This window comes from Mytilus trossulus, chromosome 3 (genome assembly GCF_036588685.1).
Source record: "Mytilus trossulus isolate FHL-02 chromosome 3, PNRI_Mtr1.1.1.hap1, whole genome shotgun sequence".
NCBI lineage: Eukaryota > Metazoa > Mollusca > Bivalvia > Mytilida > Mytilidae > Mytilus > Mytilus trossulus.
The window spans coordinates 79,773,659-79,798,178 of record NC_086375.1 but is presented as its reverse complement, the minus strand read 5'-3'; the positions used below and the strand labels follow the sequence as shown (position 1 = coordinate 79,798,178).

Below are 24,520 nucleotides of genomic sequence, written 5' to 3'. Positions count from 1 at the left end.
AAACCAAAATGTCAAGTAAGTGTCTTAAATTTCTAACCCCCATTTATCTCTAAAAGTACAAATGCAGGTATATTTTTTAATACATATCTGAATTAACTAGGCAACATCAAGCTTGTATACCAACTTTTATAGTCAAACATTCACAGTGGGATCAGAACTGTATCGAATACTCTGAATATCGCGTTGGTTGTACGTCTGTTCGTCGTATTCCGATTTACTAGTAGCCATTGCGTTGTAGGTTTCTTTTCGACTTGCGAGTTTTGATTGTCCTCTTGGTATTCCGCCTGTTATGGCCCAAAGTTAATCAAATCAAATTGTCAGAAGTAATCCAAACACATTCCTTTCTATAATTTTGATTATATTGTATTTTCGTCGTTCATGTCATTAACATTTAAACATTGTGTGTATCTTCTTTTTAGTGAGCATGTTACTTTACCATTCCGGCATACATCTACACTTAGAATAATAGAAACGAACGGTGAGTATAAATATTGAAATACCTCTTGTTTATACGATTTATAAACTGTTTAACGTCTTTAGAGTTGTAAAATACAACTGCCTGTTATCTGATAAATTCATATTTCTTTATGATATGTGTGACTCCACTATAGATATTTGGATTTTGTATAGTCGATTGTGACGTTTGTAGGTCTTTCTGCAAATAATGTTTGTGCAGTGAAGCATTGATTAAAAAAAGTTAAACATTTAATTTTTAGAAATTAATTCGAACTTTCATTTTTCAATATGTTCTTCCCCTTACTCTTTTACAATAAAAGGAGTGATATTCATTTTATAAATGATATCCCTTTATTCTTATATTTCATAAAGCAGGACAGATCTAGCTTATAATATCGTAATCTGTTCGCATGCGGCACATATTTTCTTAAAATCATGCAAGTTAGGACATACATTAACAACAAAAAAACTTACCTGATCGTTTCTGTCGATCGAGCGATGGTATGTATTTTCAATAACAATGTCCGGGGCAGAGTTCATATCCGTTCGATAAATGCTCCGCAATACTGCACTTAAGAAATGGATCATGATTACGAAAGTTGATTGTTGTTATATGTCGCATTTTTTTATTAGGAAATTTATTTGAATTTTATAATTCATCCCTTGCATATTTCATCCGGTGTATTGTAGTCGTTTGACACCCAAGTGTCATTTAAACATGTCAATCTAAATAGAATATTGAGGGTTTTTTTTCAGAATTGGTAGATATTCAGTACACTGGCGCTTATTTCATATTTATCATCGTTGCCATATTTTCCTTCTTCTGCTTTATTGGTGAGTATACGCATATAACAAATTTATAACACAACAGAATAATACTCATTTTGGGGAATTTAAAATATGTTTGTTGGAATCGCTCAAGTTAACATATAGTAAGCAATCCGAGATGTTCATGTCTAAAACAGAGCACTTTACTTACATACACTCACAAAATTCCATTTCTGCTCCATGAAACATCATTACAAAAATATCGTCAGTTATTATGCTATATTTTGTTCCAATGAATATGTACATCCTAAATGGTTTTCTATTTTTGTGTGTTTTTGTTGAACTTTTTGCTTGCAGCTTATCATAGTTTTAAATTGTGAAGAGCTGTATAAAGCAAAACATTTTTTTGTGTATGTACCCAAGCTTGACAATGTCTAGCCGACATTGATATTGGTGGTGTCCGACGTGGTGGGATATATCTTATTTCTAATTTGTATCGAGTAAACGAAAACAATGTTTCAACTTATTTTTATTGTTTGTTAGTAGTTTGTACTATAGGCTACTGTGTCTTCTAATGCGATGGTTTGGTGCTTATAAACATGATTAATCCTGCCTCATTCGTCATGTACCTCTTCAAATCAGTGCACTTATTTCAGTGGTTGTAGTTAGTTCATATCTGTTATATATTCGTTTATTAGTTTAATTTAATGTATTTCTCGCAGCTAATGTACTTTATTTCATTCAGGTGGGTGGTATATCCTGAGACGACACATGTACATGGAACGAAAACGAAAATACATATATTTGTTGTTCCTTGCCTCAGTGCTTTTAGGCAATTGTGGTATGATTATATTTCGTATAAAACTTACATTTAACCATTTTTATAGATTGTATTGCATGTAAAAATATTCCTTCCATCATCTTATTTATTTCAAATCTGAAGGTAGTGTCTTAGCGTTTGTGTTGATATGAATAAATGTCGGTGTAAATGAAAAACACTACAAAAACGATTGAATTTAGTGCGCCGGCAGGATTAGTTCATAAGCTATGAAACTGCTATAACCCTCACAAATATTTATCGAATGCTTGCATTGGTTGTTGTTAGTTTAAATTCCAACTGTCAATACAATACAAAAGCAATCAAACGAAAAGCTTTCTTTTACTAAGAACTTGTTATAACATCATATTAACATAAATTGTATTAAAAAAATAGAATGCTTCTTTTTTAAATTTAACCGGGTTCTAAAAGCGTTTAGTATCAAGTTTAGAATTGTTATATAATATGGCCTTAGTCAACACTTTATTATCAAAACGATTACAGTATGATGTATTCATATTTTTTTATTTTTTTTTATTTTTCATATTTTTAATATACTGCTGGCATCCCAAGGAAATCTGGATTTACCGTCATCAGGAAAGCTTGAGTTTTAAATTATCCTAATTGATATGTAACTTACGTGCCGTTCAATACATGAAGACTTTCTTAACATATTCAGAGCAGAAGGAGGAACGATTTAAAGTGGCTCTGTGTCTTCCTTCGTCTTGGGTTGTGAAGTACCAGTTAACAATTGGTCTAGCTTTTCAATGAAATGTGCATAATTTTTAAAGTATGATGTGTCATTTATGTGTAAGACTTATAACGTTAATATAGAAAATTACATGTTGTACCACATTTACGACTATATTTTCTACAAAACCTTATGAAAGAGTATGTGCAGTAGATCTTTTACGTGAAGACAGTTTAACATTTCCTTACAAACGTGTTTCAATTCTAACGTCCCTTTGTATCTTGATTTCGTTTCTGAGCATTCCATTAAACCGCAATCGACACTTGATGGGAAAGTGTATAGGGTATTTTAGTCATATGAAACGAGTGATTGGTGGAAAATAATGTTTATCCAATTTTTGAACCAATGCATGTAATTATCATAAACTTTGTCTTCTGTGCACGATTTTATCCAAAAAAAAATTACCGATTTTTTTTTACCGCCAACAGATCGTATAATCGTCATTTTTTTTCTCTGTCTTTTATGAGGTGAAAATATGGCAGCTACTCAAATGTCGTGTTTTGAAGCCGTAGTTTAAAGATTGTCACCTTATAGTAAACTATACAAAAAGAAGCTTGGATATTACGCACTTTTATAATAAGTAAATCAGATAATGTTTTATTCAATGTCAGTTCCATGCGTATAGCGATCACTGGATTTTTTTATGAGTAGGGTCACGCTAAGGTCACTTCAAAACGGAAAATATGTCAGCGAATTGCTTGCTGCTCGAAGCAAGCAATTAAAAAAGTAACCTTTTTCTAGATGTGGACAAAGGAGTATGTCCTAACATGGCCTACTTTTTTAGCGTAAATTTCAAATTCGGATTAATTGACCAATATTACAATTAATTTTAGCTAATTAAGTGACTAGTAAGGAAATAAGCCATTTTGTTGAAAAATTTACGTTTCTGCGTTTCATTATGACGTCACAAGTTGTACTCATATTGATTTTTCACCAAAATTCATGAAAATGGGTAAACTCCATAGATTATTGGACAGGAAACATAGAGCGCAAACATCGACAACAAAGATCTATTAATGTTTGTGAAGACAATTCACATGTCTCATTTAAATATTAAGTTTGTCGACGCCTGCCCTCTATGTTTCAGGGTCCTTAATTTGGTTGAAATCAGCTGATTTTGTCAAATTTCACCCATATCCCTTATCTTGGCCTTTTTGAGATGTAAAAATCAATGTGTTAAAATTAAACTTTGGCAAAAAAAGTTCTAATTAACTTTCACACATGTCTTTAAGGCAAACTAAAACATTTATTATCTTGTAACTATGAACTTTATAATTGGGGTCAAATATGGCCCTTACCGAACTTACTGCTTTAAGAATTTTCTTCAAAAAAAGGTATATGTACATAAGTTTTATGATGAAAAGAATTCATTTAGTTATAGGAAACATATGCACATTTTTTTTAATTTAATTTGAGGTTTCATATAACTTTGAAACCGTTAGCCACAAAAACATTTACAATTTCTCAAAGCCGGTTTCTATTCCAGGTTGTTACCGAGGTATTGCAAATTACATATATAAACATCATACAATTCTTTCCATATCTTATGATAATTAAGAGAATTTTTTTATTTTTATGAAAATCAATATTTCATAATACGTGAGCAATAAATTCAATGTATCCCATTATGATTGCAACACATTTAGATAAGATATGAGACAATACATGTTTTATACTGAAAAGCCTAGACGACTGTTTATAAAAAAAATCATCGTTTATAAATTATGAAATTACTATAAAACTAAGGTCACAACTGCTTCAAGCAAAGTTGACCACATATTAATTTGGCTATTGTTTTATACTTCTTATGTCATCTACCTGCATACGTTTTTACAAATGTATAGCTAATAGCTTTAAAATGTTTGGTTTTGGGTGATTTTTGCAGAGGGTACATCTAGAATCTGGGTTTTTTACGCACACAAATGTTTGAAGTCTTATATCATAAGAAATTTTACTTTCAAAAACATCAAGTTCGGGAATTATATCACAAAACATATTTATGGATCCTTATATGCAAATGATATAGCATCACGTGAAGTGTTCTTTTATTTATTTAAAACTTAATTCAACTTTTTTGTAGTTTTTAGCACTTTTATTTACTTAGAGAAGATACATGTGGATTCCAAAATCGCATTGACTGCTTTGTTCGTGGTTCCAGTGTTTGGTAAAACCATTAGATATTACATAATTATTTGATCTTGAATTTATCTTAAAAAACATCTATTCAAAATAACGTTGAAATAAATTACATTATAAAGAGTTGATCCGTCGCCAATTTTTTAATGAATTGTGATGAATTTGATTCCTGATATTAAACATAATTCTACGAATACAAACCAATTTTTCAATTTAAAAGTAGTAGTATTGGAATTAAGTTAAACTGGTTTGCGATCGCTTTCAATAAAACAAACTGTATAAAGACGTACATTACACTGAAAATAATGCCAAAGGAGAACGGCATGCTTGATATGATCTCTATCTAGATATTTCGCCGACAATTAAGCGACAGTCATGTTATCATTTATGATCCTTATCATATTGTTGGTTTTTTTTTTTGGATACAAGTTATCGCAATGCGTATTGAATGGCAGTAACTCGTTATGATAATAAGATAATAAATTTTTATTTCATTGCTGATATCAGTTTCGTAAATATTCTTTTGAAATTTGGGAATCGCCAAAAATTCCTTGCCTCATTCAAAACCTCCACGTTTACTATACCAAATAGTAGCAAATTTGAATGCGTATTGTAAGGTTGGTTTTCTTTTCAAAGTAGAATATCTTCTTTTTTAGGTTGCATTTTTGCTTTGAGCATGGTTTTCATCTATGATATACAAAAGGTGTGGTAATTACATTATTTAGAATTACTTCGTTATATATAAAGAAAAAATACAGTTGTTTTCTATGCGTTTGATGGGGATGAGCTTTTGATGTAAGCTTTTTTTATAGAGGACTTTCCGTTTTGAGTTTCCCCTGGAGTTCGATATTCTTGCTTTTTTAGTTTTTCTACGCTAACATCAAACTTTTATTGTAATTTTTAAGGCATATATATATACAATCAAAAACCAATTGTTCAGAGAACAATTAAAGGTCTTTCTACATCAAAGAAATTTTGAAAAGAAGCAAGACTGGTGCGACAAATAAATGGTTTTGATATGCTTTAATGTGAACTAAAGGAAATAATGTGTTACTTCCGGTTAAGTAAATATTACTTCAGGTCTCATATGATAGCTTCTTGCACACTGATTCCAACAATTTATAGTTTTATATACTTTTGCCTGTGAACCTGGATATAATTGACCACTTCCGGTTTACAGAATGTCACTTGTAGTCAAACTATATGAATTCCGAGTACTTTTTTTATGAAAAAAGTGCAAACATGGCTACTTCCGGTTTATTCAAGGTCACTTCCGGTTGTCAGGGTCATATATCACCACACCTTTTGCAAAAGGTCATATGGCTTTACAATGAACCAAGTTGAAGTAATAATCAATTAACCTTATAATTGAACATTTCAGGAACATAAACTTCTATAAGTTGCAATTGGATTGTTTCAGACAAAATGAAACATATCTTTGTTACAATAAAGCAAACATTTTGCACTTGTTCTTTTATATATACCTGTCAAAGTGTTTGAGAAAATGCCAAATAAGCAAACATCTAAATTAAGAACTTGACCTTGACCTTTGACCTTGATTTAATTTTTATTTTTTGGGACAAAGGACCTCAAATCAAAAGATCCTAGGTCTCTTTCACTTATGGTTTACAAGATAGAAATGCATATCACTTATATTAAATGAATAATGGGAAATAACTCTAATATGGAGTGTTCATATGTCTTTTCGGTTAAAATTCAACAACTCATGTGAAAGATATAACGAGCAATTTTATAAAAATTAATTTGTCGTAATCTTTACGGTTGGGAAGGCGTAGTTGACACAAGGAAAACAGTGTTTGAGGGGATAACTCCTACAAAGAAAAGTATTCGGTTACGCAGGGTAAATTTTAAAGACGCATAAACTGTTCGATATCATATACCTAATATCTAAGAGACATATTGCGAAACAAATATTTATTGCAAGCACAAAATTAGGCGAAAGAAAAAAAAATAATCAGAAGAAGAAAAACAATAGGTCTTTCCAAAGAAAAGAGGAAAGACCTAATAAAAAGAAGCAGTGCAATGTTCAATGCTACAAATATCTAACAGTGAATCGGATTTCATTAGGCCATTCCGTTTCAAAATTGTAAAGGTGCAATTTTTTCATCTTTTCTTAGTATAAAATTTAAGAATATGATATCAGTTGTCTTGTTTCATGCTTATAAAAATAGAAGACTTGTGTTGCATCGTATTGTAAATTCTGTTTCACAGAAAGTATTTCATACCACTTGAAAAACTTTGAACACTATATCATTCACTCATATCACAGTACGGCTCACATGTTATCATAACTAACTTAGATTGCTATAAGCAAATTAAATATGTTTATGATAGACCAGTTGATTATTTATGAAGAATCAACCATCATAAACTTTGTTTAAGCAACAGACTGTCTTTTATAGTTTTCGAATGTTTGTGAACCATGTTACTTTAACGATCTGTCTTGGGATATTCTTAGGTTTATATATTTATATTAAGAACCAACATTACGTTATATTTCCTATTATAGAACTATTCGTGGGTTTTTTTACCTATTTCGTGGTTTTCGGGTTCATTAATCTGTAGGTCACCAATCTTTGTGGATTGAGGAAAACATTTTCACGATTTATTTGTTTTGCAAATGTCTTCTATAACCCCTGTTGATTAATCCAAATTAGTTGTACATTTGATTTCGTGGTCCAAATGAACATATGAAATAAACGAATTTGGTATCAAACGAATAAAAATGATTACGTAGAGTGGGGGGTCTCATTTTCGCCATATCTTACCATATTTTCTTCAGCCTATGTTCAGGTCTTTATGTTTTTGAAGTATACTGATATTTCTATATGAAGATAACTTCAAATGCAAAATATTCTTAGCTTGAAAACGCGTTTGTTTTGAGTAAAAATCATCTGAAAAGTTGGATTAAAGGGTGTTTGAAATTTCTGAATTTTTTGTCAACGGGGGACACATATTCGCCGTTTTTACATATCTATTGAAAACCAAATAACTGCAGCTTTAAACAATATTTATCAAATAAATTTCATTATAGACGTATAGCAGACATTTGAAAGGTGTAAAAAAAACTAAAATTTAGGGCAATCAATCAAAGAATTACTATGGAATGCTTCTTTGAAATGGTTTTTGTCATTCATGAAATTTTTCGGTCCTTTGCCGGAAGTGCCGAAATTTAGTCTCTTTTTCAAAAATAATCATATTTGTTATAAAAATATAATTTAACGGCATATTTCTTCCATTTCAACCATCCTTTGAAGTTTTTACACCTCAAAATCATAAAACGGCGAAATTGTGTCCACGGCGAATATGTCTCGAGCTCGGTAAACAAAGTATAAAGAACGAATGAAATAGCTTAATTTCAAAGAATACCATAATAAAATACTTATTACTAAAAATATAATTTTTATCATTGTGAACTGCTACCGACTTACTCGTCTTTCAACTTACATTTCAACTTACATTGTTGGAAATTTCCCTAAACATTGCCTCCATGGATATTCATAGCTAAAGTAAACAATTTGCCTCCGATGAATATAAGTCAATATAAATATTATAGCATATTTTTTCCGGTTTAAGTTGGTATTTTTTTCAATTTCTCAAAATCACATTTTTGCTGACGTCATTTAAAGTTACCGTCTTAATCTTTGCCCTAAGAAGAAACCCTCGTTTTCAGAATCAGTCAAAGTTTTTGGACCTCCACTGCAGTCTACCTTCTTTGCAGCACGTACTAGTTGTATAAATTGTTAATAGACTATTTTCATATTACCTACTAGTGACCTCGGATTATGTATTTTTTTCGACGGGTTACCTTTTCTTTGTTGGACATTATTGTACTAGATCAAGCAAGAGCAACCAAAACAAATAAAATCGAAATCTAGTATATAAAGGGTGTAAATTGAAGGGAGAGCTTGATTTTTTCCGCCGTTTTTGTCGTGTGAAAAAATATCAAGCAGTAAATTTTCCCCCGAAAATGTACCGATTTAATTTGCAGTCTTTACGTTGCTCTTATTTGACTTGGTAACAGGATGTCATATCAAATAGAAGGAAACCTGTCAAAAAATCTAAATTTCGGAGTCAAATGTTGTTAATATGAAAATAGTCTTATTCGCATACGAACTTAATAGAAATAAAATATTTGCAAAACCTGTTCATCAAGCAACAATTATCCAAGCAAGATATATGTCAGTAACAAATAAATTGAAATAGACTAAGTGTAAAAAAAATACCTCAAGAAATTTTTAAAATGGTACAAGAAATTTTTGTATGGTACAAGAAATTTTAGGAAACCATAAAATAATAACAATATATGATTTTCACCAAAAACAAAAAATCATTTATGTATGCTTACAAATCATAAGAAGCCACAGGTTCAACTCTTGCCAGATGTAAATACAACTAATACATTAGATTATTATCAGCAGTATATCGGACAAGTTCTTAAAATGGAGGACGATCGCCTTTTTAAAAAGGTATGTTTCTTGGAAATATTGAATTTATAAAGATGGCCTCGTTAGCGCTCTCACGGGTTCAACTCTTGTCAGATTTTTATAAAACTCATACTATAGATTTTTATATCAGCAATATCTCGGACAACTTCTTAAATGATTGACGATTGACTTTTTAAAATGACTTAAACCCCCTTGGTAATAGGAAACCAGTGCAACGAGGGGGACATTTATGAATACAAGTAGTTAATTTTTTTAGCAACTCAGCTCGAATTGAGTCTGAAATCTAATTTGCTCATAGTTTGAAACAGCTTTAAAAAAAGATTTCTTGTAGAAATAGTACACATCATAGTATTTCATTCGCCAAAATATCGATAGCTGCTGGGAACACAGACCTCCTGTCGCGATTAAATATAAGGCCAAGCGACGCCTCGGTGTATAATTGTATGTGTTATTTTCCAGCAAACCTATTAAGATGCGTATGTCTATGTAATCTTAGATGGGAGTCTCTTCAGTATATTCTTAATCAACAACAAATAAAATGGGGAATATGTCAAAGAGACAACAATCCGACAATAGAAAAAACAACAGCAGAAGATCACCAACAGGTCTTCAATGTAGCGAGAAATTCCCGCACCCGGAGGCGTCCTTCAGCTGGCCGCTAAACAAATATATACTAGTTCAGTGATTATGAACACCGATGTATGTTCCACCTCACGTGACTGCAGATGAACGATCCAAATTTCAAAGTGTATTTTACTGATCTCACTCTAAACAAAATCAGCAAATTCGCAAGTTAGATCTGTTTGTCATCCAGCTTTGTTTTTGCTTAAATCGAACAGCAGTATACTATTGTGACTTTATTAATCGTAACAAAGTGAACATCGAAATGATGTGACAATAAAATCGTTGATTACAGAAAAATATACTTACTTACTTAATCCTCTTCGTGCTTTGATGCACATAAGGCCAACACTAGCTCTCTCCATAACACTCTGTCTTGTGCTTTCTTCTCTACTTCTCGCCAAGACATCCCAACCTCCTTCATCTCGCTTTCCACTGTTCTTCTCCATGTTTCTTTAGGTCTCCCCCTTTTCCTCTTACCAGTTGGAGTCCACCTCAGTGACACTTTAGCGATGTTTGCTGGTTCCTTCCTTAGGACATGACCTATCCATTTCCATCTTCTTGTTTTTATTTCGTCTCTTATGTCTCTTTGTGCTGTCAGTTTGAATAGTTCCTGGTTGGATATTTTGTTTGGCCAAAAGATTTTGCATATTCTTCTTAAGCAGGTATTGTGGAATGCGGCCAGTTTGTTGAAGTCAGTTTGTATAATTCTCCAAAATATATTCTCTTATAACACTATCAAATGCTCTTTGGAAGTCAATGAAGTTTTGTACTATTTTGTTCTGCCACTCTATGGATTGTTCTATGATGTTTCGGAGGGTAAATAGATGGTCTATGCAGCCTCTGTTATTTCTAAAACCTACCTGCTCTTCACGCAGCTTACTGTTAATGGAATCAGTTATTCTATTCTTGATGACTCTAAGGAATACTTTACTAGGTATTGAAAGTAGTGATATTCCTCGCCAGTTGTTGCAGAGTTTCAGATCTCCCTTCTTTTGCAGTTTTATAATGATTCCTTTGTCCCATTCAGTTGGTATTTCTTCATCTATCCATATGTTCGTAAATAGATAATGTAGTATCTCACTTGTTGATGACAGAAAAATATACCACAGTTAAAAAAACCTTTAAAACAAACTAGCTGAAGTTTTGTACAGAAACGGTTTTAAATATAATTAATGAAAGGTTTTTGATTTGGCTCAAGACAGATTTCGGGAAAACAGGACAATGAACCAGTGAGTTAACTAGCAATAGAACAAACAATACTACTGCTATCGATTAGGCAGGAAGAGAATCTGCGTTCAAGATAACCATTACGTTTTTGATGCGTTTTGTTATTTGATTTTGTCATGTGATTATGGACTTTCCGAATTGATTTTCCTCTAAGTTCAGTATTTTTGTGATTTTAATTTTTATACAACATTTTTTTGTACTGCAAATATTGATCTGTGTTACTGATTGCGTTTGTCGGCCCAATTATCTGTAATAGAGTATCAAGAAAATTTGAAATGATAAAACAATTAGATAAAACAACTATTTCTTTTTTCTATATAAACGTAGATATTCTAATATTATAAGATATTAATCAAATATTTGTACTTTCGATTTCAGATACTGATTTATTGTTAAAAAATATTCTATTCTATTTTTAGAAACAGTAAAATAACCAGAGTTAAGAATTAATCAACTTTAACGAAATAATTGATATCTTGTAGGATCGCAACATATATAATGAGGACTATGAAGTAAAAATTTCTGAACTCCTGAATGCCGCTAAACACGGGGACGTTGTTGAGCTACGGCGGTAAGAGCTATAATGTAATCATGTGAAGTGTAAACTAACAGGCCTTTATTCCATCAGAAAAGTTTTAAACGCAAAGAGACAAATGATTCATTGCTACCAATTAATTATTCTTTATACTTACTTTATATAACACGTCATCACTTTTAATATATAAAGTACAACTGTACAAATACTAATATTTCCTAGGAAGACACTAGGTTAAAGTTTATTAACAGCCATCGTGTTTATAACGGAAGAACAAACCCCGAGATGTGCGTAACTCGGTAGAACACAGGGAAATTGGGACAGGATTGTAGTTAGTGGCATATCCGCCATCATCTGCGAAACAAATATTCCGTAAAGGTCAACTCGTGATGGTGTTTAATAGTTTACTATTATTAACGAATAGCGTTATTATCAATAATACTTGATTACTGGAGAGTTATATTCAAATCGTTCTACAATCAAAATAATATATATAGTTTTATTTGATTTAGAATAGCACACCAGAAGTACGTAGAAATGCATGATGTTGATTATGACCAGCGCAGTGCTCTTCATTTAGCTGCTTGTGAATGCAAAGAAGAAGCTGTAAAATACCTTCTAGATCACCATTTCTGTAGTCCAGGTGCAACTGATAGGTATATCCTAGTTTAGATAATCATAAGAAATGATAATTTGTTGTTAAAGGTTATCCTCACAGTACTGTTGTTTGGTAGCTACATCCACTATATTAGGTGTTGACATGAATATCAATTATATGGTCATTTTATAAATATACTGTTTGCAAAAGTATGAATTATTCTTAATACTAAGGATGTCCTTTTCCCAGGCATAGATAACCTTAGACGTACTTGGCACAACGGTATTGGAATTTTTTATCATCAATGCTCTTCAACTTTGTACTTGTTTGGCTTTTTTATTATTTTGAAGTGGGCGTCACTAGTGAGTCTTATGTAAACGTTACGCGCGTCTGGTGTATTGAATTATAAGCCTGGTACATTTGATAACTATAAGTATGTCGATATGTGCTATTGTATTGTTTATTTGTGTATTTCTCTGTCCTAAATGTTCTTTCATTTATTTGTGCTGTGGTCCTGTAATTAAATGTTGTCGTTTAAGTGTTATATTTGACATTGCATAAAAACGCAAGTTTTAGCTAGCCACAAAACCAGGTTCAAACCACAATTTTTCTTTATATAGCCTGTACCAAGTGAGAAAAATTGCAGTTTGTTTCTGCGTGTACTGCATTGTGTGGGTTTTTTTTGTTTTGCACTCCAGTTTTTCTGATATTTCGTTGTTTCCTCTTATAGCAGATGAGTTTCCTTCGGTTTAAGTTTGAAACCCGATTTATGACTTTTGAACAGCGGTATACTACCTTTGTTCTCATTTAGGGAATAATAATCATTTTGCTACACAGTAATTTGCAGCATGACTATTTGTGTTGTTTTGACTATTGTAAAATATCGCTTTTTCCAATATTTTATGATTTAGAAAAAAGGAAGTGTAGTGTGATTGTCCAGAATATAGTGCAATAATGTAACGTTGTATTTGCCGTATTTACGTTATCTTTATGACGCTATTTTGTTCCATTTCATTGGCACCTTTGATATTAGATTTTGATCATAAAAGTAACACAACGCTAACTATTGAGTATTTCGGTGCCGTGACGTCCTTGAAAGTAAATTGAAAGTGGTGAGTGCAGGCAATTAAAGCTATGTGACAAGAGTTTTGAAATATGATGAAGAGGAGGATTTGGAGATAGCATAAAGTCAGAACTGTTAGAAACACTTTCGCAAAAAAATCTTAGTATAACCAAGGATGAGGATGTTGAGGATGAAATTCTAAAGACAGATGAGAATAAACTATTTCTGAATACTAAAATAAGACACATACGTATTAAATACTCAAATTCACAAAGTTCGAATATTAACATCTTGACAAATAATTCAACGGAAATATGAATCAGCATAGGTCAGTACAAAATAATTATAGCTTTGTTCAACAACAAATGTACCTCGTTCCGCAAAATCGCCAACTTCCGAAACTCGCCTTCCTTACATTTACAGGAGAAACAGTCAGTGGCAAACTTTTGGGGACTTGTTCGAATCTTCTGTACACTATACTTCCACACTTACTGACATACAGAAATACACATGTTTTTAAATCGCATCTTAGCCGTTCGGTGTATTGATGGACTACCGCTCACCAACAATAATTATACGGAAGCTATTAAATTGTTAAAAGAACGTTTATGACAACCACACAAAATCACAAATGCTTACATGCTAGCCCTGTCAGAACTTCCTGCACCGCAATATAACCTTATAAGTGTCCAAAAATATAACGACAAACAAGAAGCATATATAAAAGGTCTAGAATCGTTTGGTAGATCGGGAGACTCATATGGAGCACTACTCGTCCAAATAATCTTCAACACGCTACCGTAAGCCGTAAGACAAAACTTAGCAAGAGAAAACGGATCCGATAACTGGGAAAATAAAAGAATTAAGACACGGGATACTGAAAAAAATCACAATTTTAGAACCCGAAGTAAAACGCACCGATGTATTTATTGACACCTTGCCGTCTACAGTGGGATTTTGACAAGCGCCAATAATAGAGATTACATACAAATACAAGTTAGATTTGAAACCGATGAAGTTTTTAAAAATGTTCCGTCTACAGCGCCACTTTCGACAAACACCGATAAGAGAGAACACCGGCAAATACAAGATAGATCAGAAATCCGCCAAAGCACAAATATTCGTCAGGAACCTTGAATTTATTGCTACGATTTGCACGACCCCGAAAAATGCTAAAAGATTCCAGAATATGAACACCGGATTACAATTATTTAACACAAGAAAATATAATTAAATTGTTTGTGAACGCATCGCTCATGTGAATGTAGATCACAATTTCGTCGTCGACTCCGAAACAAAAAAGCACTATACCAGTTTATTTATCCAAAATACCGACAAATTGTACTTTGATAAATCGTCAGATCAAAGTCAACAATGAAAGTATTGCCACCGCCACAATTTTCCATTCATCCACGATACAATCTCGTTCTAGCGTATTACTGATTACCACCGTAGCACCCGGTTGGAGTTAGGAATGAATACGTATAAATTGTTCGATTAGGGAACACGGCGTTCTTTTGTGACCTAGGAATTAGCTTCAAAATTGGCATAAGGACTGTATGTACCGAAGTATTAAATATTTCTACATTTGGAAATACATGCACTATTAAAGTTCGACATTAACCGAAAGCAATAATATACGTTGAGCCAATAGAAGGAAAGAAAATACCCGTTCATGTTTTAGCAGTCACTACTATAGCAAGTCCGATTAAGTGTAAATTATACTCGAGATTGCAAACATCTAAAAGGACTACGATTGGCACCCCCGATCACGAAAAATATTTTAGTATATCTTAACTGATAGGTGCAGATTTACCTGGGATTTTATAGATGATACCGTAATTAGAGGAAAAGGTCCGACAGATGTTAAGTTCAAACTTGTTTTAAACTGTTGCATGTTGTCTAGTCGGACATCACCAGATTTGAATCGTAAATCGGTAGCCGCAGTAGGAGTAGTCGATTCTGGACCGGAGGTTGAAAATATCGACTTTATGAATATCTATCAGTAAACATTAGTAAAATTTTAAATAACAGGTACGTAGCTAAGTTGCCATGGAAACATGATAACGAGAGCTTACCAAACAAAATAATTGTAATTACAAAACAGAGAACCAGAACAGTTAGAGAATTTCATGAATAGAGTAGAGACAACAAAATCAACATATTATGCAAGTGCATTACCACAAACCACGAACTCGGTGGAAAATATCAATTCCTGAAGAATTGGTTGTTGAAAACGATTTATCAATCAGATCTGCAATTATCAGAACTAAAGTGGTCGTACGTCTCGCTGGATCGTAAAACTTTATCCGCTAGAGGTTCGTAAAGATGAACTACCAAATAAAGCAGATGAGATGGATGAAGTCGATACCAGAAGAACGATGTCTATGCGAAAGGCAGCAATGCGTCAGACGAGAACAATTAACCTTGGAAACATTCTTAGAGTTTGATTTTGAAATCGTTATAGAGACTGCTAATTTTAAATTTTATTATAGTGATATCAAGAGACCGTAATTGTCCATCATATTTTAAATCATCTTTTTTGTTACATATATGGACATTCAAAGAAATTTTTTAAAAAATGTTAAATTATACCCTTTTTGTTACCGTCATTAGAATACTTAAAACAAAATAAGCAACACAGATTGAATTATTAAATGCTGCATTTGTTTTGATCGGAGGGTAAAACTAAGAAAGCAGTTTAAACCTGTAAGAATTTGAAAAGTATATTATGATACACTCAAAACATGTGTCATAAATTTCATATATTCCAATGAAATAAAAATATCAATTAGTGATTCATATTGATAACCTGATGAAGTAATTTTTTGAACGCGATGAGTATTTTATCTTTTATCGCAGATTTATATATTTTTGTATGATGTTTATGTGCCGATATACATAATTGATACCAATGTATGATTTAATGAAAATATATCTTCAGATGGAATCGTACAGCACGCGAAGATGCAGAATGGCACCAAACATACGATGGAAAGGACATGGACTACATCGGAGTTATCAAACTTTTAGCCCAATGTAAAACAAAGAAAACCAAAACGGTGAGGTTATGCATTATAACATTGAAATTGTTGACTGCAATATTGTTTTTGATAAAAATATAAAATCAAAACTGGATAAAACTTTTAAAAAGTTTTAAAATGTGAATACTTTATTGATGAAATATAAATAAATGATTCCTTTTATTAATAAATACTGACTGCATAGTTTCTAATATAATTTGATATAAATTTTAGGAACATTTCAGAGAAAAATGTGCAACAGAAATAATACATGCAGCGAAAAATGGAGAAATTCACACTCTTAAAAGGTAATTTCACTCTGTTTAATCCAATACTTGTATCGCAGCTGAACTCGATAATGTATTGTATAATACGAAGTATGTGTAAATATTCATTAAGCTTAATATACAAAATCATATTTTACCAAAAGGGTTCTAGCTGTTTACACACACATACACACACTAGCATGCAGATAAAATTAAGATCTACGGAATGGATTTCAACCATTACTTGAAATATTCAACACATCTTGTCTCTTAAACAAATCGATAAACCTTTTCCTATTCACTATATACTATCAACGACAAAAACTTTAATTGTGGCGTCATTGTCCAGTTTACACAGTTTTGGCTGCTGGATCGCAATTGTTGTCACATTAAACTTATTTGTGTGTATGGGTGGCCAACCAAGTTTTGTATAATTAACGAAACTGTCATATAAGGGGGAAGCTAGCTAGCTATAAAACCATTTTTAACCGACTATTTTCTTTTGAAAATGCCTCTACCAAGTCTTGAATATGGCAGTTGTTTTTCTTTTTTTTCTGGTGAGTGCTTACGTTTGATTTTGATAGGCTTCCTCTTTTATGAATTTGCCTTAGACTCCGGTGCTTTTTTTTTATATGTTTTTACAAATTGTTATGTAGTTGTAAAACGATTTTAAAACTTCATTATTTTTTTGTTCTGAAACCAATGAAGTTTTACAATGTAAAGGTTGTAGCTGAATGCTCTTGATAATCGAATGAGTTTTGAAATGTATACTCCATACGTGGATGAATGAAATTGAGAATGGAAATGGGGAATGTGTCAAAGAGACAACAACCCGACCAAATAAAAAAACAACAGCAGAAGGTCACCAACAGGTCTTCAATGTAGCGAGAAATTCCCGCACCCGGAGGCGTCCTTCAGCTGGCCCCTAAACAAATAAATACTAGTTCAGTGATAATGAACGCCATACTAATTTCCAAATTGTACACAAGAAACTAAAATTAAAAAAAATACAAGACTAACAAAGGCCAGAGGCTCCTGACGTGGGACAGGCGCAAAAATGCGGCGGGGTTAAACATGTTTGTGAGATCTCAACCCTCCCCCTATACCTCTAACCAATGTAGAAAAGTAAACGCATAACCATACGCACATTAAAATTCAGTTCAAGAGAAGTCGGAGTCTGATGTCAGGAGATGTAACCAAAGAAAATAAACAAAATGACAATAATACATAAATAACAACAGACTACTAGCAGTTTACTGACATGCCAGCTCCAGACTTCAATTAAACTGACTGAAAAATTATGATTTCATCATATGAACATCAGGCACAATCCTTCCCGTTAGGGGTTTAGTATCATACCATCATAACATATATGAGAAGAACATAACCCGTGTCATGCCAACAACTGTTTTTAGAATAAATGTGTTTAGTTCCGACGCAAAGACTTTATCAGTGACTCAATATTAACGCCAAAATATGCAATCTTTAATGACTTGACAACAGTATCGTAATTATATCCCTTCTTAATAAGTCTATTCAAAGGTTTTGTAAGTTTCTGAGGTGAATACTGACACCTTTGTGCTTTATAAAGAATATTTCCATAAACAATTGGATGTGAAATACATGAACGTATAAGAAGTCTGCATGTTGAGCTATATTTACGAATGATGTCTTTATACCGATGATAAAATTTAGTAAATGTTTTGATTGGTTTGTAATATCGAAAACCCTGGTGTAATAATTTTTCAGTAATACATAAATTGAAGTTTGTATATTGCCGGTAATGTAAGGAAAATTTATCATTTCAAAATTAAAATCGTCTCCTTTGTCAGTTTCTGTTACTGGGATGACCGCTGGAGAATAACACACTAGTGTGAAATTTTCAAATTCAATTGATCAAGGAAGCGAGTTACTCTTCCTCCGACTGCGAGTTTAATATTTTGTCAAAAATTATCTTACTCTGAAGGCAGCACTGCAGAAAGATGAATATCAATAATTATACTATTTTTGTTTGTTTTACCTTTAGACAAGCATATCTATTACCAGCAGGTGATCTCTTGATTTCGGTGTAATTGTTGTCCCATCAGTCATGTGTACATCCGCATTCACAGTGGATGCTTTAACCAACAACGCTTTGAAAGGGAAAGGTTGGCTAAGATGTTCATCTAAAGAAATTGCAAACCCTAGGATCATAGATAGAAGGCGAAAGTACTCATGCAAATGCTTTCTATACTTTGGTTGAATGAAAATGGCCTCACGTACAAAATCAGGATCTAATTTTGTATGGCCAGACTTTGTGAGGGATTAATACCCTTTTGGTTTCTCCTATGCCAAAGTATCAATTCAGAAAACCGGAAGGGGTAATTGTAAGACCAGTTATAGGAGAGTGATAAAGGACCTCAGAGAGTAAACGTCTAATAAACCCTACTTATGAGAGTCTCCCGTTTGCTTAATATAGAGTCATCATCATCTGTCTTGACATCATCTGTCTTGACAGAAGATCCACCATAAAAAATGAACAGGACAACCAAAGCACAAGAAGGGATGGGCCTGTTTATGAAAGTTGAAGATGGATCTTTATCATGATATAAAAATTCCCCTACCGGCTAATATGTGCAAGAAAGATATCATACTCTTCACCAGAGTTCCAAATATTTTAATTTTTACCGGCTTCGGTGCTGAAAATAGAGTGATATGGTCGTTCTTGACAAAAAGGGAAATACTTTTACCACACTCCAGGTATAAACGTATTTACACTCTTGGTATTTAGTTGTACGTTAGATCGACTCCGAATCATTGTTTGACGTCAAGCAACAATCACTTTTTAATTGTGACGTCAAAGTATATTTTAAATTATAATGTCAAATTTAACAGGAACCTGTGTGATTTTACGTAATGGTGGACACATTTGTATACTAGTGTAAATATGTCTATTGTGCCTTAGCAGTTGCCTGAATTTTGGTGATAAAATAAGTACACGCCTTTATGTCTTCTTTAATAGACGATTATAAAAGATTGAATTTACTAAAATAAAATGCATACTCTGCCAATAAGTGAGTTATGGTTCTACTGAAGTCAGTTAAGTGAGTAGGAATAGTTTAACGGTCATCTAGATTTATATACTGCAACGATTCTCAATCCTTACGGAGCTAAACAACTACTCACTACCCTGTTGTCGACGAAAGACGTGTGAGGTTTGATGTTGATTAAGGGAATTTTTAACAGCCTTGACTTACTATGCAGCCCTCGCATGGTCGGTCAGGTCTAATATAAATTGGGAATGTGTCAAAGAGACAACAACCTGACCATAGAGAAAACGACAGCCGAAGGGCATCAATACCTGCTTTCAAAGTAGAGGATATATATTTAAAACATCAAAATGACATTCGCCTCATGTAATGATCTTATAATTTATCAAAAAAATAATAATTTGAGATATTAATTTACATAAGTCATGATGAAGGCCAAATATGTGAAGAGTAGATCCAAAGATACTTATACTGAAGCGTGGTTCAATAAAAACAATATCAGCTCTCTCTTGCTTCTACGGAGTAAACATAAGAGACATTACTTTAGTTTTTTGTATGCTATAAAACGAGGGGGGAGTATTACGCAAAATTGTTCTTAAAATTTTCAGATGAATTTAGTTACGAGTATCTAATGTATTGTCATTAAGGAAATATATGCTTTTAGTAAATAGCATCACACTGATGGAATTCATAAAACATACAATTACATGTAGACACATGAAGTCATGAAGCATACGTTTCTGAAACTTTTTGAATTATTGATTGTTGTTCTTTATTCATTAATAAATTTAAATTTCTATTTTACCTCATTTAGATTAATCTTAATCTTTGAACAAGTTAAAACCATTTAACCAATATTTTGTACACGTTATATAACATGTTCAATGTTCTTTTGTACAAGTTATAACATGTATATTTGTTTTGTACATGTTATAACCTGTACAAAATCGCAACATGTACATAACATATATAACCATGATTAAAAATGATATTGTCCATATTAAAACTTAGCAATAATGACAGTGATCAATGAATATTCAATTATGTTTATGATACTAATAATAGTTGGAAAAATATTATGTAACTTGTAAAAATTTTAAACATTATATATAGTATTTCTTTATGTGAAATAACCCTGTTTTAAGGAATTATTTACTATATTTCATCAATTGACCAGTCACGTCGATGGAAGATCAAAAACTTTGCGAACAACAATTTAGAGATCTTACAGTGTTTGGCTAATGTTTATACGAATAATTCATAAGGAATGTTTTGTCCGCCTTGTAGCACCACCACTGCTGCTGATCTAATGGATAAAATCTGTTGCAGATTCGTCATTGGTTTAGACGTACTTATAATATAATTATTTTTTTGAATGCATCTTGCATTAATTTGTAGGACTCTTTAATATAGATAACTCAGTTGATCGGTAACAATCCCAACTTCCAGCCTACTATTTCATGTACTGTATTACGACCCTAGATTACAACTGACGAGGAAAGGTAACACCCGGCCACTGAAAGCTTTATTATTGTAGCGTATGTGATGAACTGGTCTAGCGCTTCGGATGCAGTGCTTGCGATTTGGTGCCACGATATCTCAGTAGCGTGAGTTCGAATCCCGGCGAGAGAAGAACAAAAAATTGCGAAAGCAAATTTAAAGATCTATCATTGCTGGGCTGATGTTTAGACAAATTATATATACATATATTGTCAGCCTTGTATCACCATCACTGTTGGTGATCCAATAGATAAAATCTGTTGAGGAATCGTCACTGGTTCAGAAGTACTTATGATATAATTATACCCCTGCTTTAAAAAAAGGGGGGGTATACTGTTTTACCTCTGTCTGTCCTTCCGTCTGTCCCATGAATATTTTTCGTCGCGTTTTTCTCAGGAACTACAATACAAGGATTTCTGAAATTTTGTTTCAGGGTTTATCTAAGTCAGCTATACCGTGTGATGCGTTTTCAGATTGATCACTTGACAACTTCCTGTTTACCGAACACTTGTATGATTTTACACATGATAGCCAAGTTGAAAATTTTCGTCACATTTTTCTCAGGAACTACAATACAAGGATTTCTGAAATTTGGTTTCAGGATTTATATAAGTCAGCTATACCGTGTGATGCGTTTTCAGATTCATCACTTGACAACTTCCTGTTTACCGAACACTTGCATATTTTTACATTATTAATATTATCCTCTTGTGGCGGGGTATCATTAATTAGCAGTAGCTCCCAGTTTCACTTGTTATTTCGGTAATTGTATCGTGCATTACTTTGTATGATCCTTTAGAAAAGATGTTTACATCAATAATAGAAGATATGGTTCTTTCCTTTTCTCTGCAGATTAAAACAACTAGGTGTAGACATGGACCTTTCAAACTCAGCAGGTCGAACCGCCTTGCATGCAGCGGCGGTAAACGGTATCGAAAAGGTGGTTGATTTCCTAATTGAGGAGTGCAAGGTTTCTCCATTTGTGAGATGGATGTAAGTATGGGTTTTTTTTTAAATTGTTCTCCTAAACTAAAATTTTAAAATTTGGTATTAAAGTATTGTTGTCTGTTTCTCCTCGTTAAGTTGTTTACAAAACTGAATGAATTGATAATTTGTGAACGTTATAGTATTTTTAAACTAAAAAAGAAAGAGCACGAGAATGTCTTTACAAATAAACATTTCCTTCCCGTGTAATAACCGGTGTCAACTTTACCATAAAGGGGACATAGCTGTCAAAATCATTTTCAACCACTCGACTAAAACCTTACATCTTATTCATAGCATACCTTAAAGTATATCCAAATTATATAAAGAAACAATTACCTAAGTAGATATGTAATATTTATCAACATTTCGTTTTTTAATTTAGAATAAGCGCATTCATTTAGATGATCGCCGACAAAATCCGTATATTATTTGACCAGAAGTCAACATAAACATAAATATAAATTCACAGGCAAGCACGTTGTCAGTTTGTTTTAGATTTACGAGTTTGACTGTCCCTTTGGTATCTTTCGTCCCTCTCTTATAACTGATAATCGAGGACTGTTAAATTTCATGAAAAAATAAGTGAATTGACGTTTTAGCAGTATTCTAAAGATTTTCTTCGTGAGCAGAACAAGTCAATGAAAAGGATCTAAACAGTTGCTGCCTAATTTTACTTTTAAAAATTATCATTCTTTCATTTCTAATAACTTTACATGCATAGCCGATGCGTAGTTCATCCCTATTTTAAGGGTAAAATTAAATTAAATATGAATACGGATTCAAATTAGTTGAATTATTGACTAAAAAGCCAATACATCATCGATGTTTTTCACCTTTTGACAAAATTTAACCAGCATTGACAGTTTAGCGTAATACCATTTCAAAATTCAGCTTTTAAAATTGCTTGAAACAACAAAAAACTACTATCTTAATGTTATGAAAGTGTGCATTTGCCTTTCCCGGTATTTTAATCGAGATTAAATCCGCGAATAACTTCTATAACAATTATTTGTATAATCTGTAAGAGTCAATTAGCTTAATGAAGTAAAATTATGTGTGTGCGCTTTGAAAGATTTGGAACGAACTTTATAACGCTTAAAGGGAGTTTGAGTCTCAGTATATTTTTTTTAATTGAATTCAATTTTTAATTATATCAACATAAGATTGAAACCGTTTCTATGCAACAATGTATATTGATGTCATTTTACAGGCAAAAGCGACCTGTTGAGTATGTACCCGATAACGAGAATAAAGTCAATCGGCGCATAAGGGAGAAACTACGTGACTACATGGATAAACTACTGGAAGCTTCATGCTTGTCAGAGGTAATTCTCAATTGATGATAATACATTGCAAAATATAGTTTTATATCACAAGATTTTTCTTAAAGTCTAAATGATATTCAAATAAACGTGTTTAATAACTAACTCAACGAAAAAAACAAAGTTTTTAAAAAGTGTCTAATTCTAGCAGTGGCAATACAAAATTGAGGTAAAGAACACTGTGCTTAAGCGGCCGTGGGTAACTTAAGTTACCCACAGCCCAAGATGGAGCCGCCTGGCTTCGGTTAGGAAGTTTGCTCCTATATAATTACAATACCATAAATACAAAAGAAATGTTCGGTAATTAAAAAGTTAATTGAATCTTTTAGGGAAACTCTGCAATGTAAAACGTGGCTTGTTACTTCAAAATAAACGATTACAGCACGATTTGCCAAATCACTGATGATGTCCGTAACTTCAAAACAACTTGTCCGTAACTTTTTTCCTTATACCAATAGGGATGTCCGTAACTTTAGCATGATGTCAGTAACTTTCAAAAAATCTTTATTCATGGATGTAATTATTTAAAAAAAGAAATGATAAATAACAAAAATACCGAACTCCTACGAATATTCAAACTGGAAGTTCTTTATCATGTTTATGGAATGACAAAGCCAAAAGTTCAATTTAACACTCCAAATGAATGGAAAACAACGGTCATATTCCTGCCTTGGTACAGACATTAAAAAGTAAAATTACAAAAATACTGAACTCTGAAGAAAATTCAAAAAGGAAAGTCCCTTATCAAATGGAAAAATCCAAAGCTCAACCAAATGGATAACAACTGCGATTTTCCTGATGTATAAAATTGTACGGATCTCACCGTTTCCATCTGTAGAAATTACATTAATAGTGAACATATGAAAATCACCTTAAGAGAACAAGTTCGGAGGTCAATCCTCAGCGGAAATACATAGATGAATCAGCCCAAACCTCTAAAGAAGATATG

The 24,520-nt window shown here is 32.6% G+C and overlaps 1 protein-coding gene across 1 annotated transcript; it reads left to right on the top strand.

Moving 5' to 3' along the window:
• The first annotated feature begins 422 nt into the window (after positions 1-422).
• On the top strand, positions 423-16,779 carry LOC134711055 (uncharacterized). The gene is made up of 9 exons (XM_063571484.1): positions 423-478; positions 1,213-1,290; positions 1,970-2,065; positions 4,873-4,956; positions 5,585-5,631; positions 11,731-11,819; positions 12,296-12,439; positions 16,389-16,506; positions 16,702-16,779. Exons 3-9 carry the CDS (start codon positions 1,996-1,998, stop codon positions 16,777-16,779), a joined length of 630 nt encoding a protein of 209 aa, XP_063427554.1. The 5' UTR covers positions 423-478; positions 1,213-1,290; positions 1,970-1,995.
• Positions 16,780-24,520: the final 7,741 nt, after the last annotated feature.